This window comes from Alternaria infectoria, assembly GCF_024043175.1.
Source record: "Alternaria infectoria strain BMP 0036 chromosome Unknown scaffold_30, whole genome shotgun sequence".
Taxonomy (NCBI): Eukaryota; Fungi; Ascomycota; class Dothideomycetes; order Pleosporales; family Pleosporaceae; genus Alternaria; species Alternaria infectoria.
The window spans coordinates 121,826-136,659 of record NW_026250719.1 but is presented as its reverse complement, the minus strand read 5'-3'; the positions used below and the strand labels follow the sequence as shown (position 1 = coordinate 136,659).

The 14,834-nt window shown below is 51.7% G+C and overlaps 3 protein-coding genes across 3 annotated transcripts; 1 reads left to right on the top strand and 2 right to left on the bottom strand.

Moving 5' to 3' along the window:
- Positions 1-468: 468 nt before the first annotated feature.
- Positions 469-2,084, bottom strand: J4E92_010023 (uncharacterized protein; the record flags this gene model as incomplete). The annotated part of the gene is made up of 3 exons (XM_051501365.1): positions 469-1,401; positions 1,452-1,858; positions 1,910-2,084. The coding sequence occupies 3 exons, from the start codon at positions 2,082-2,084 to the stop codon at positions 469-471; spliced, it is 1,515 nt and encodes a 504-aa protein (XP_051348434.1).
- Positions 2,085-3,589: 1,505 nt separating this feature from the next.
- Positions 3,590-13,087, top strand: J4E92_010022 (uncharacterized protein; the record flags this gene model as incomplete). Its single annotated transcript, XM_051501364.1, has 3 exons — positions 3,590-9,912; positions 9,969-10,182; positions 10,247-13,087. 3 exons carry the CDS (start codon positions 3,590-3,592, stop codon positions 13,085-13,087), a joined length of 9,378 nt encoding a protein of 3,125 aa, XP_051348433.1.
- Positions 13,088-13,790: 703 nt separating this feature from the next.
- J4E92_010021 (uncharacterized protein) lies at positions 13,791-14,672 on the bottom strand (the record flags this gene model as incomplete). Its single annotated transcript, XM_051501363.1, has 3 exons — positions 13,791-14,155; positions 14,203-14,347; positions 14,412-14,672. 3 exons carry the CDS (start codon positions 14,670-14,672, stop codon positions 13,791-13,793), a joined length of 771 nt encoding a protein of 256 aa, XP_051348432.1.
- Positions 14,673-14,834: the final 162 nt, after the last annotated feature.

Below are 14,834 nucleotides of genomic sequence, written 5' to 3'. Positions count from 1 at the left end.
CGGTGGGTGCCGCAAATACGCCGTTTCCTACCTGGTAGTCTTCGATAATTCCGTCCGTACATGGAGTATAATCGATGGCGAGCCAATTCCAACCAGTTGATACGAGTTGAACGGCGAAGTACAGCTGCGCAAGCAGGTGGCGGCAAAATTACGGCGCAATTCTTCCAAGCTGACCCTGCATGAGATTTTCTGTCGCTCGCATTACGAACATCCTACTGAAGTAGCACCTCCGGTACCGTAACTTGATCTCGGCCCTTTTCGAAGCCATCTTCCTAGGTTCCGCGGCGGCCGAACCGATCTCGCGGGTGGACATGGTGCGATTATGCTGTACCTTCCTTCCCGATTAAGCTGATCGTGAAGCATATCAATGAAGACGTTGGGCGATACACCGTATATTCAAAGGGAATGCATGAGTTGTAATGATAGATTCTTTGAACAATTGCCGAACCAGATCGTTGGGATCTTTCATCATGCATCGGCGACCTTCCAGCCACCAGGCATGAGGTTAGTGTACACCTTGAGAGGGTCGTACTTGTTACGAATACTCTTTAACCTCCGCAGGTTGGCAGCGGGATAGCTCTGGAAAATCGGCTGGCCCTTCCCGGCGTCATTCATGTAGAGATAGTCAGCGCTATACGATCCCGCGCGCAGCAAGCTGTTTATACTTGCTGTGATCTCATCAGCAGCAGCCCGCACTTTCGCGTCATCGCTTGCAGAAGACCAAGTAAAGTTCTCCACCATCCAAAAGAAGGGTGCTTTTGAAATATCGATGCCTTGAGGGTTGCCTCCGGTCTTCGCGCTGTGCGAGAGGAATGCCTTGGTGATGGGCTGGAAGGTAATCGAGGCCTGGAGATTGGCAACACTGGGCAACTTGACATTGACGCCGGAAACGAAAGTGTCGTGAATGAGCTGCACGGCCTTTCGGTCAACAACGGACGAAAGTGTGCGGAATTCCTGGCGCAATCCCAATGGCTGCAGGGCATCTGTAGCGGAGATGTAGTCTGACAACGGCTGCAGTGCGTATGAATCAGCGACTGGGGTGAGCTTTGGCGCAGTGAAGTTTTCGAATACTTCGGTTTTGTCAGTGACGGAGTGGTAGAACTTTGCAGCCGCATAGACAGTCATGTTCGCTGCCGGGAAGGTAAGAATAGTCGGAATGATGGCAGCTTTAGGGTCAGACCCCCCATATTTCCCAAAGTTGTACACGCCGTCCAGGTAGCCGGATGCCTGAGTCTGATCGAATTGACCGATGCCGACGTGAACGTCGCTGCCCTCCACCGGTCGCAAGTCAAATCGCGTGACGATGCAGAACGAATTACCGCCGCCCCTCAATGCCCAGAAGAGATCTGAGTACTTGTTCGTTGCCGTCGCTTCGACGATTTGGCCACTTGAAAGCACACACTACCCATTCTTAGTCATGTATAACTTTATACAGAAGATTGGCGACATACCTCATACTTCACAACATTGTCGGAAGCGAATCCGTACTCCGATGAGTAGAAAGAGATGCCACCACCGAGTAACAAGCCGGGAACACCAACGTGGCCCACACGACCACCGACAGCTGCGAGCCCAGATGGTTTCAGATAGGCGTAAACGTCTCTCCACCTGTTCCCGGGTCCGACAGAGACGACAGACTTGTCTGAGGAAAGTGACAAGGTCGTCAGATTGGAAGAAGAGATTAATACGCCGGAGCCATCAATCCCGTTGTAACCAGGGATTGGCATATGCCCTCCACCTCGCATGGCGAACTTGGAACGGGTTAGGGTCATTGTGGTGACCGCATAGGCAACTTGCTCGGCATTCTGGGGAACGAAAACGCATGAAGGGCTGCTATACACCGTGGCTGACCAGTATGCTGTGAATTGTTAGTGAAGATCGGGCCGAATTTTCGAGGATATTATCGTACGCTCTTGTGTCTCATATAAGTAGCCGGAAGTTCCAGGCGAGAAGGTACTGTCGGGGTATTTAGATCTCAGCTTAGAGCAGGCGGCCTGCTCTCCACCAGAGAGGCTTTGTGCCGCATCTGCTGCGATGGACGGCGCAGCAAACAGCAAAGCTGCGACACCTGCCAGTAGTACCATTCTGAATGTAATGGGAGGATGGCAAAAGGTGAACCTGATGGGCACCAATGGGCGAACGTTGATGGTTATGAAGAATTTCAGTCGGATATAACCATCCGCCTGCGCGGCTCAAATACATCTGAATGCATGTTGATCCAGCGCACCTAGATCTTCCGGATACCGGGGGTGTTGCCCATTGAGGAAGCAGGAAGGGCCGTCTGCATGTCCAGCATGTAAACTATGCAGTAGATCGCAAGCGAGGCAGTCGTGCCACCCGTATGTACGAGGTGGGTCTTCGCAAATAGTCCAGACATCAGACATCGGGGCATACAAACTCCAGAGCTTGGATCTCATGAGCAAGCCGCAATGCAGCAAAGAAAGGACGTACGAGAACTGATGGGCCAAACGCGATGGGCGGTTGAAGAGGCAAGGGATGCAAGGATGAGAATACGTGCTGTACGGCGCGGGCTGGCTAGCTCAAAAACGCCCCTCATCCTCCGATGATCAGTTAGCGCGGATGCCAAGGCTGACGACGTTTGTAGGCTCGATCCCGAGGTTGCTCTTACCTAGGTAACGACACATCAACGCTTCGCTCTTCGCATGCGAACATCCATCCTCTTGCCCAGGTGGTCTCGAATACTGACGCTCCATCATCACTGCACGCATCAATTCCATGACAATGTCAACGAGGCATAGCAGACGCGTCTTGCGCGGCCCAGCTTCGCCGCAACGCGTGACGTCATAGCCTTGCGCGCGCACACGTCTTTCAGATGATGGCCATCAGCAAGAGAAGGAGGCTGGATTATGCAAGAGACACAAATTGAGGGAGGCCTCTTGGGAATTGTATTTGGCGTCGAATCAGCCTGGGACTGTTGCCTTGCGCATCCTGGGTTTGTACTACACGCACGCGCCACACAGCCACACCATTGGGCCATTCACTGAGCGGAATGGCGCGTGGTCTTCCAATGCATGAAGCAGAAGAGCATATCAGATATGGCGTGGACATTTCAGTGTACTCAGCCTTGTTTTTTTGCAGACAGCGACGCCCATGTCGCGGCGAAGTGATGAGGCGGTGGGCAATCGCTGCGCAGCCCTGGAGTGCTCAAGTGAAGGTGAAGTCTGTTTGCCTGTTTAAGACAACAACAACGCGCACAGTCGAATTTCACCTCTTTCAAGCGAGCATTTTTCTTGCGTCGTACAGAGATTTCGTCCACCGTCTTTCGTCTTTTCCCCCACCTTAGACTACCGCTCTCGCTACCACGACACCACACTTTCTCCTCATCGTTTTTGGTCGCGACTGTTGCTATCCCATCTTTGCTACTGGGTTAACACCCTGAATGTTATTCTGCATTCTGAATAGACAGACCGGATAGCTGAGCCCATTAGGTACGTGGGGTCCGTCGCGCCTGCAGCGCAAGTGCTACTCGCACAGCAGATACCTATACCCTGAAACATGCTCCTTTTCAGGCAAGGTTACACAAGCTGACTCATCTATCATATAGTGTACTCACTGTGGTGTCTACACCATGGCGTCGGCAGCGGCTACGGCCTACGCCTATCACCATTTGGTACTTCCTCCGAAGCTCCCGCAGCAGGACGACCGCAACGCCGCGCACGACTTGACTCTTGTCGATATCGCCATTCACGCCCTTGAGTCTCTGAAACCCTTTGTCAACAGCGAGCATATCGGCTCAGTCGAAGTCGCCGTCATAACAGTCAAAAATCTTCGCAGGTGCCGGGACCACCACGGCAATAACTGTGAAGGTCAAGTTCAAGACGTTCTTGCCAATGTCGCAAACGGCGTCGCTACTGGTAAAGTTCCACTGGAGATTAAAGAGCAGAATGCCGGGATTCTTATCAGCCGATCTTCAGACAACTTGGTCTTCGAGTTCTTCGAGCTTTCTCCTACGAACGAGGCGGCTATGCATCCAGGCCGACTAGTACGAGAGTTCCCTGCCCATGCATCACAGATACCTATCGGAAAGGTCAACCCCGATCTTATCGAATCGATCTCCAGGACCATAGCTACAATGACGACCCAGACAGCTCCTGGCTTCCAGCCCAAGATAACCAAAAACAACAAGAGCATGGACGAACAGCGCGACACGACGCATCCCGGCATGACAACCGACTTCTTCTCGAACCTTATCGCTGCTTTCGGTGAGCCGACAGATGTACGCCATAGCACGAAATATACCCGGGAAGAGGTTCTTTGGAATGACTGCTTTGCACCATGGCGACGGTCCCCATTATGGCTCTTATTACGCGTATCGCTACAGCTGCTGTTCTCCCGACGAGCACCTTCCAGTCTCCATGCCGACGGTCTGTACAAAGCCTTCATGATCTTTATGCTAGCACGATTACTCGATCTGGGGAAACAGCACTGGAAAGATATGGGTAGCGAGGCGATTCATATCACATTAGCCAAGTTATCCCGACGGCTACGCAAGTTCGAGCTTCTCAAGCAAGAAGGGTACCTACAGCCAGGCTGGGCACAACATATTCATGACCGGATGCTTAACGCCCACAAATTCATCAACCAGCACTGGCAGGATCAGATCGACAACTCTCAGGCCAATATCGACTTCAGCACCGTTGCCCAGCTCAAGCCTAAGGCCGATGTCGACATGAAACTCTCCGGGTTAGATGCATTCTTGTTGGCGGTCACGTCTCGTCAGCGAGAAGTCTCGTCGTCTACCTTCACTCCCACTTCCGGGTATCCATCTTATCCAGCTACTCAATTACCGGAAAGCATAAAGTCGTTCGGTTCTCATGAAGACAAATACTTCCGCCTAGCCGCTTTCGAGAAGTGGGTCGAGCATCATCTTGTTGACTGGTACACTTCACATCTCCACGATGGAGATGCATGCGGGAGTCTACGTACAATCATGACTAGCTACTATGACGTTGCTAGTAGCACCTATGCTGGAGTGCCTATCGGCCTATCTATCATGTATCTGACGCTTACTGGGCTTTGGATCGCATGCGACCGGATCGCATGCACGATATATCCCATGCTGCTTGATTATGATCCTGAGGTCGATCTGGCCGAGTTTCAATGCCTTACGCTTCCCCTCAAGAGCCACCTGAACCGCTTGGACGCTTCAGAGCGCTATGTACGAATGCGACAGGCCACAGCGGTGAAAGGAAGACCTTCTGTCTATCGAAGGTTTGGAGACCCTGACTCGTTCTCTGTCCGATACTTTGATCGGTGCGAGACTCTTCAGGCTACATTAACAGATATCGAACTTGATGCCGCTGCCAAGCGCAAGCGGAAGTGTAAAGAGCTGGCAGATCTCAAGCTACAGTATCAGCAGTACATGGACCAGTACAATAGCAACGTATGTGAGGAGGTATGGGAGATCTACAATCGCAGACACGGCTACAGACGAAAGGTCCACTCCAACAACTGCAGCAGATGTGCAGCGAAGGCCAAGGCAGATTTCCTTACGATCCGGATCTACGAATGGCCAGTCTCCTCAAAAACACCTGTAGCAAAGGCTACGGTGTTTGAGTTGGCTGTACCGGATCCCTACAGCAACTGGCGCGATGCCTCAGCGCACTTCATTACCACGGTTCTCGGCTATAAGGATGCGAACCAATTACGACCGTCACACTCATACACGCTCAACAACCACCAGGATCTGTCCCATCTGCTATCCAATGGGTACCATCGGCGGAGAATAGTCCCACTCTCAAATGTCAAGAGCCACACTGCCACCCACAGGAAGTTGCAGAAAGCTATTCCTCACTTGAACGATGACGATGTTTGCCTTGACAACGCTTTACAATACGCCTACTACGACGTTTCCAGCGGCATCTTCAACGCTAGCATGCCCAGTTGTACAGAAGAAGTCCCGAAGAAATGCCTATACCCCATGCCAACGCGATCAAAGGCTCTTGAACGCTTCATGTATCGCCCACCAACATCACCCGATGGTTTACCAGCCAACGAAGTTATCGCCAGTTTGTCTGATTGTCCAATGCACTTCTCGATCGATGAGTATAAGGCTTTGGGCGCGCTACCGCTTGGGAGCAACCTTGTTCACTCGAACATTCTTGCTCAGCTAGCGATTCCATCAGTCGACTTTACAAAGATCGAGACGCAATGTATAATTCTCCAGGCTGTACATCAGGCGGGTCCGCCAAGTCAGTGCATCGAGCGGTCAGGCCACTCTAACCTTACAGAATCCTCGTTTGGCCATGCTATGCTCGCGCAGCTTGAGAGCAACTTGGGCCGCATCGAAGAAAACTGGGAATCATGGAGGGCTGCAGCAACATTCTCCTTACTCGCTCGACGAGTACTGAGCTTGACACGAGCCCAGGACGTTCGTTCTCGCGCGCTTGATTACCTTGAGACTTTGCGAGCGGTTTGCTTGAAATGGTTACGACGCTTGAAGAAGCGGGTGGCTGCCTCAACGGACGACGGTCAGCGCACAGAACTTTGGAGCCGCGCTACAGAGGTAGCGCTGCTGTGCACCTCGACCTATGATGTGGAAGAGCCTGACTTTGAGACTGTGCTTCAGCAAAAGTCGGCAATCTCAACGTTGCTTCAATCGTCTATTGTTGTGCAAGAGCACTGTGGAACCATGCAGTCGGATTTCACAGAGCTTTTCGGTATCTCACTACAGTCGTGGAAGTCATTGATGTATCGCATCCTTCCGACACTACGAAATCGCGTCCTCGAGGATGACAGCGGTCTTTCGGATGCCATCAAAGCGAATTGGGCCGCATTCGAAGAATCGAATTCCAGTAATTCTTGGTGTTCACTGAACGAGAATCGCCAAAAGCAATGGATCATCACTACATCTGGATCATATCTGCCGGTGCATTTCAACTTACTCACTGGCGAATTGCTTGTCAATGGTCTTCCGCTCGCTCGTCTTCCTGCCGAGTATGAGCGCCATAGGATGTATGAGCCTTTGTTTCACAAATCAGCTCTGGAAGTTGTGCCAACCGATGAAATTGGGTTCAGGTTCTCTGCCAAGACTCTTTACCATGGCTACAACCTTCACTTCGGAATGAAGGGCGACGATATGATACTTTCTGCTATCGAAAAGGGTACGAGGCGGCTTGAGTTGGTACCTTCACGTCTTTTTCAGGGCTTGTTACCTCAGTCCTTTGTGACAGATGCCGTACACTGGTATGATTTCAACGCTCAAGAGCTCCTATTTCGGCCTATGTATGCTCCCTGGTCGACTGAATACGATGATACACGATGGCGCCTCGTACGACACGGAACATCATGGCGGCTAGTCAACAAGGGCAAGGTTACGATCTGCGTGCGTAGCCCTACAGCTCGTACCATCTCGAGCGTTTTGGCGCCACTAGAGAAACCGCTACACATACACATGCGTCTTGTTGGTTCAGACGATACTTCTGATCTCCGCGTCGAGATAGAGCTACCGAGACTACAAATCTCGTTCGAATTCGCCGAAGCGAGTGACCATTTGCGCTCTCGCCAATTTCGCGACATGATTATCGACTCCGATCAAACCATGGGTGCCCTTGTTGGTATGCAAAGCCGGTTGATATTGAGGTCAGCGGAAGGCCGGCGAATGATGATCATTCCGGAAGGATCAGTCAGTTTCGCGAAGGGAGACCTACACCATCCTGAGGTCAGAATTCTAGAAGACTCGGCAACTCGGATTCGCGCTTATGACATCGACGAGACTCTTGGCCAGATAACTGGAGATGGAAGCCTGCGAAGCCGCCTGATCTTGTGCTACATGCACGCGCTAACGTCTCATTGCCTACCCGATCTTCTGACTGGATGTACCGGCACTGAGTCAGCTATCTCAATTTTGAGATCGGCAGCTGTGGGATCGATCGACCTTCTCGCACCAGAAGATATAGATCTTCTGACCTGTCTGGCAAATCTCTCGGCTACGAGATCGTTTTATCCCGAGAACCTGAAAGTAATGCAGCGTACGAAGTGGGATAAGAGTCTCCAACCGCTATCGCAACATACGTCTTTGCGGTCCCTCGTATCGAGCCTACTCCATCAGGTTGGGAGGATGCAATTCTTTTACCCTGATAAACACAATGACTTCGAGTTGATCAGAAAGACTCAAAAGAAATTGATGTCGTCTTCAACTGCCTATTTGGATGAGCGAGCTTCAATTCGCACTGCCACGTTCCACGTCGCCGGCTTTGGTGCAGAGCACTTCAGCTCTGCAGAAGACTCGTATTACGACCGGCGAGACGTCCAATTACATTCCAAGAGAGGAGCTCAGTCTCATACGACAGCCAAGCTGATGCTACGGGATCGATTCAGGCTTCACAGCCCTATCACAGACCTCAAAGTCAGGCTTCTCCAACAGCACTTCAAACATGCTACCGTCCTCGGAGTGAATCGTTCCTTCGATCCTGTAAGTCTCCGATACGATTCAAAGTGGCTGGACGATGCATCAAAAGCAATCATAGAGCAATGGTGCACTCTACAACCAGGTCTAGCTGGCGTGTCTACCAGCAGCAAAAACAGATACGACATAATCACATGGCTATCCACGATGGCATACGGAACATCGGATATGAATGTCATACAGGCTTTTGCCGCATTCTATATCTCACAGGATTTCTCCACAGTACAACCACCTGCTGCTTCAACGTTCGAATTAGCGAAGGGACATGTCTTTCACCAAACCACGATTGAGAACATTCTTCAAAACAACGCCAAGCCATTCGAAGATTCTCGTGAAGCGATGTCACCAAAGTCGGCATCAGAGACTGAAGAGCAGCATCACAACAGAATGAACTCCTTGTTTCGACAACGGAAGAATAGTGCGATCCAGAACTTCGTGAGCGGCTTGAAGAAGCAGTGGCCAATTCAGGTTCCCACATTACCGCAAGCGGCTGCAATCGACACGTATGTCAATGTTTCCAATGCAATGGTCACTATCCGGAATCACTTTTACAGCTGGTACGATAACCACTTATTCATGGAATACCTCGGCAAATTGTCAACGATCATGGCACGACAGGTGGCGTCGCCGGTTGTGGCACCACAGCATATCCTCACCTCGCCGCCAAAGCAGGCTCAGCTCAGCGACTCCACTCGGCATCTCAGCGTCCTGGATGTGTTCGCTTTAAGGCCATCTCGGTCCATCGAAACCCTCTCACTAACAGCTCCTTCCGAGCCTGCCGTTACGGTCGCCAAAGGACATCTGCCTGAGAAGCATTCGGAGGTGAATGAAAGGCTTGAGGAACTTTGTCGAAGAAACATGGTCTACGCCACCTCCAAGTGTGAGCGAGAGTACGTAGAGAATCTACGATCAAGCTGCGATGCCCTCAACTCGTTTGTCAACAGCAACGTCACGCATGACGAGTTAGTTGCAGATGTTCAAGCTCTGCTGCACGACTACCTCAGCAAGTGCCAGAACCATCTCGAGACCTTCAACTCCGCATTGAAGGGGCTTTTTAGCCACCAAGTCGCCTTTCAAACACAGCTGTCGCCACGATTATGTACAAAGTTCTGGCTCGGTCAACTACACAGAGACCGATTCGACACACTATCGTCTGCCTGGAAAGAAATTGTCATTCAGTATGCGCTCGCTATCACCAATCTACAACGCGCTCAGCGGCTACTCCGCTTATCCAAGGAGCCTGTCGATCTCGTGGAGGAGCTCCGCCATGTTGGACATAGCAATTGGGATGTGCATCAATACCCAGAGACTCTTCTCATCGAGGCTGAGAGCGGAATTCTTGTACGAGCCGAACAGGAGTTTATTGCTAGCCAGATGCGTTCGCCAAAAGATGGCTGGAATATCGTGCTTCAACTGCTCATGGGCGGTGGCAAGAGCTCAACTATTCTTCCCATACTGAGTGCTTTTCATGGAGACAGTAAGAAGTAAGTGTCTCTAAACCCAACCGATCGGACGATAGCATACTAATATTAGAAACTAGGCTTGTCCGAGTGGTCATCGCAAAACCCCAGAGCCGGCAGATGCTGCAAATGCTGGTCGCTAAGCTTGGTGGTCTCTTGAACCGAAAAGTTTATCAGATGCCCTTCTCACGCAACCTCCGACTTAATGCTCAAGATGCCGTCACTATCCGCGAGATCTACGAAGAATGCATTCGCGAGCGCGGTGTATTACTGATTCAACCGGAGCATATCCTGGTAAGTCATGGCTATACGAAAGGCATATGAGACACATACTGACTTCGTACCTCTACCCCTACAGTCTTTCAAGCTGATGGCAGTGGAATGTGTTCTCATTGATCAGCCAGAAACCGCTCGGAAACTGCTAGCAACTCAGCAATGGTTCGACGACGTGTCATGCGACTGTATCGACGAGAGTGATGAGAATTTCTCAACCAAGTTTGAGCTCATCTACACGATGGGCAGCCAGAGTTCGATAGAATACGCTCCAGAGCGATGGTTGATCATTCAGGATCTTCTAGCGCTAATCCCCCCTGTGGCGAAGCAGGTCAAGGAGATCCATCCCGAGGCGATTGATATAGAAGGCGATGGCAACGGGCGGTATCCCAGGATTAGGTTCCTACGACCTGACGCTGCCGATCTGGCTTTGCGTCTGCTCGCGACAAAGGTCGTTGAATCAGGCGTAGGAAGTCCATCTCGGTCGCAGTCTCCCACCATGCAGGCCGCGATACTGCGCTATATCGCCGTAACAGAGCTGGAAGCTCGTGAGATCGAGGAAGTCGAACACAGCAAGTTCTGGACCGAGACGACTAAGCCGGCACTACTACTTCTCCGCGGGCTATTTGCAGGGGGCGTGCTGAACTTTGTGTTCTCGCAGAAGCGGTACCGCGTTAACTTTGGTCTCGACAACTCACGCACTCCAGCCACTCGACTAGCCGTACCATATCGCAGCAAGGACTCTCCTTCACCTAGGAGTGAATACTCACACCCCGACGTTCTGATTTTATTGAGCTTGTTATCTTGGTACTACGAGGGTCTCAAGGACGAGGACCTATTCGATACCTTGATTCATCTGTTGAAGTCCGATCAAGCAACTATTCACTTCGACGAGTTCGTCAGCACCGCGTCTTCAAGTCTACCCAAGGCCTTCAGACAGCTCTCTGGTATCTCTATACGCGATCGACATCAGTGCGTTGAGGAGGTATTCCCAGGTTTACGGCATTCCAAGAAGGCCGTCGACTATTTCGTCTCTCACCTCGTGTTCCCCAAGGAACTGAAGCAGTTTCCTCTAAAGCTCAGTGCGAGTGGATGGGATTTGGCGATCCAGAAACCGAATCCCACGACCGGCTTCTCGGGGACAAACGATACCCGGCATCTTCTTCCACTCAACATGCACCAACTTGATCTGCCGAGCCAGCAACACACCAACGCTCGGGTCTTGTCATACCTGTTGATGGATGAGACTTCTGTGGCTCATTTACCCGCACGCGCCATTGGTAGTACAAGCAGTAAAGATGGACAGCATCTTCTTGCTTTCATCGAGGGGTTACATCCAGACATAAGAGTTATACTGGACTGCGGCGCATCAATCCTTGATATGAACAACCGAGAGGTGGCTGAAGCCTGGCTGAAGCTACGAGGCAACGACATCGCAGCCGTTGTATACTTTGAGGACGAGGAACTGTCTGTCCTAGATCGCTCTTCCAAGATCGAATCCTTCCAGACATCTCCATACGCGAAGATGCTAGATTCGTGTGTCGTCTACTTGGACGAGAGCCATACACGGGGAACAGACATACCAGGACTACCACGACACTATCGGGCTGCCCTGACGTTAGGCAGTCAACTGACCAAGGATCGCCTCACACAAGCAGCTATGCGACTACGAAAGCTCGGTAGTGGTCAATCGGTGTGCTTTGTCATACCCGGGGAGATACGTACCAAGATCTACGAACGAAACGGCAAACCGCCCGGTACTCCAATCGACGTTTATGAGGTACTGGCGTGGGCGATAGGCGAGACCTGGTCTGATATCAAACGTTCGCTCCCACTGTGGGCTGTGCAGGGGAACCGATTCGAGAGCCACAAGCACTTGTTGCTGGACGGTGCCAACACGACCAAAGGAACAGCGGAAGAGTTCCTAGAAGAGGAAGCAGCAAGCCTGGAGACTCGATACAAGCCACGCGAGCCAGATAACGATGGCTCCAAACACCTCCAGGATTGGGACGAATCTAATAAGAACATCTTCAAGATCGTATCGCGGTGCCGTGATTTCGAAGCCATGGGCTTTGGTTCAGCTGCACTATCGGAGGAGCAGGAACGTGAACTCGCCCCGGAGATCGAAGAGGAGCGCCAAATCGAGCGCCCACCACGCCTGAAGGCTCATCCACATAACTTTCACCCAGACCTCAAGCGTCTCATCGATACAGGAGAATTTTGCGTCAGTTCAGAAGCATGGGGACCGGCCTTCGAATCCCTCTGCACCACGAGCGCTGCCAAAGATGTTGATTTGAGCAAATTCCCTGACGACTTGCTGATCACAGCGGACTTCATACACACTGTTCAAGTTCCTCCAGGATCGACCCGCGCGTCCTTCGTATCCGACTCGTACCAGCGACCTGTACAATTCGTACTTTCTATCCATCGCCAGGGAACTGTTAGCAACCTCATCATTGTGAGTCCCTTCGAGGCCAACCAGTTGCTACCTCTCCTGCGCCAGTCGAAGACAGTCTGCCTGCATATCTTCGCGCCGCGTTCCAATGCCAGCTACGCATCGGTCGATGATCTCATGCTATATAATGTCGGCCGCAACTTCTTGCCTGGTTCAGTCTCGCGTAGCTTGACGATGCAGCTGAATCTCTTCGCCGGGAGCCTCTATCTACGATCGCTGTCGGAGTACGCCGAGATCTGTGACTATCTTGGTCTTCTAAAGGGAACAGCGAAAGACGGTCAGGAAGTCTATGCAGATGGCTTCATTGATCCGCCAGCTGGGATCTGGGGGCTGGAGAAGTCTCCTGTGCCCTTCCTGCGAGCGCTACTCATGAAGATCCGGCGGGAAGGAGAAGGCGTCGAGAAGACCCATCTGGGTAGGATGCTAAGCGGAGTTCGGCTGGAGGAGAGCGACTTTGTGGTGGAAGAGTAGTTGGCTATTTTGACGGTTGGTGACAATCTAGAGACGAAGATTGGATGAGAGAAGAGAGAAAGGATGTTACACGAAGAGGCGGTAATGACATCGGCACAGCTCTACACCACGGTTAGAAGCACTGTCGGTGTGTCAGCAAGTAGTAGATACAATGCACCTTTGTGGTATAATTTCTTTGGCATAATGGCGTGATACTTCCGCGTTTTTCGAGGTGTCGCGCGGCGCGTAACGCGTGTCGCCTCGGTACTGTCATCGCCCCATTGAGACTAGTGCGCCCACGTCATCAGCACCAGCCCTGGAGGAGGTTAGGAGTCCCTGTCATTTGCTGCATATACGCCATTAAATCATAACATGTAAACAAGTCTCGTTGTTGTGTATGCATCTACCTCAATGATGCTGCTAACTACATCTTTGTAGAGTGCGACAGGAATTACACCCACGACTACAGTCGCGCGATTCGCGACTTCCGGACTCAACACCACACCCATACAATCAGGCATCACTTGTCATCAAAGATGTTCGTAGAGCAACCTTCTCGATTCGCGCAACTCTATGTCGCCAATATATACAAGAAAGAAGTCAATGTATGTACAATGCTTCCAGAGCCAGCACAACAGATGCACTGCATCCCCACCATCCAATAAATCCACCGATGCCCGCCGATTCGTCCTCCACATGTTGTTCAAGTCTTGCTCAAGGCAGCTTAGCAAGAAGAGAGAGGCTCCTTGTAGATGCAGGAGTCGGAGGGGCCCTTGGAAACGCTCTCTGGCTCGCTGCCAGAAGCAACACCCTTGAACTCCTCGCAGATGACCTTGACGGAGCTGGCACAGTTGGTAGCGTCGATCGTGGCGGAGTCTCCGAAGTTAGGGTTGATGCCAGCAAGGAGCTTGCCGTTGGAGGCCTTGACGTTCTTCATGATAACATGACGCTCGGCGGATTGCTTGCAGTTACCGCAGGAACGGTAGAGCTTGCCGAAGGTGTCAACGGTGAAGCCGTCGATAGTGACAGTTCCAGCGCCGTTCTGCTGAATGACCTTATCTTCAGCGCCGGTAGCTCCTCCACCGATCACTAGAAGACGTTAGCTCAGTCCGGAAGTATGTGCAAACACCTCTTACCAGTTGCGTCACCATCTTTCTTGAGAGAAAGCGCGTCCTCGCAGACAGCAGCCCACCAAACGTTCTCAATGGTGCAGCTGCCCTCGCAGTGGACACCCTCGATCTGGTCCTCTCCGATAATCGCGTTCTTCAAGGTGGCGCCATCCTGTAGAGGTAGAGGTACGAAGTCAGTATATGTCTCACATGCACTTCCTACAGCCGTGACATACCTTTAGAATAAAGACCGCGTCAGAATCTCCGCCTTCGGCTTGGCCAGTGCAAGAAACGCCACGACCATAGGTCTTGAGACCACCATCAAAGGTGCCAGTGATCTCCATGGGCTCCTTGAGCGTCTGGGAGCCCTTGGAGGCCGGGATAGGCAAGCTCGCCCGTTTGTTCAGGTTGAAGAAGTTCATGGGAGAAGGCTTGCTGGGACCGGCAGAGACGGCGACGGCGAAAGCCACGATGGTAGCAGCGACGGAGGCCTTCATGTTGATAGTTGGATTGGTTGGGATTGGAAAAGCTGGAGAGCTGATAAGTTGTTGGAATGAAGAGAAGGACGTTGGGTTCGGCTAGCGAATGTAATGCGTCGAGCAAAGGATTGAAAGAAGATGAGAAAGCTGAAAGACTGTAAAAGACTGTTGTTGGCTCGA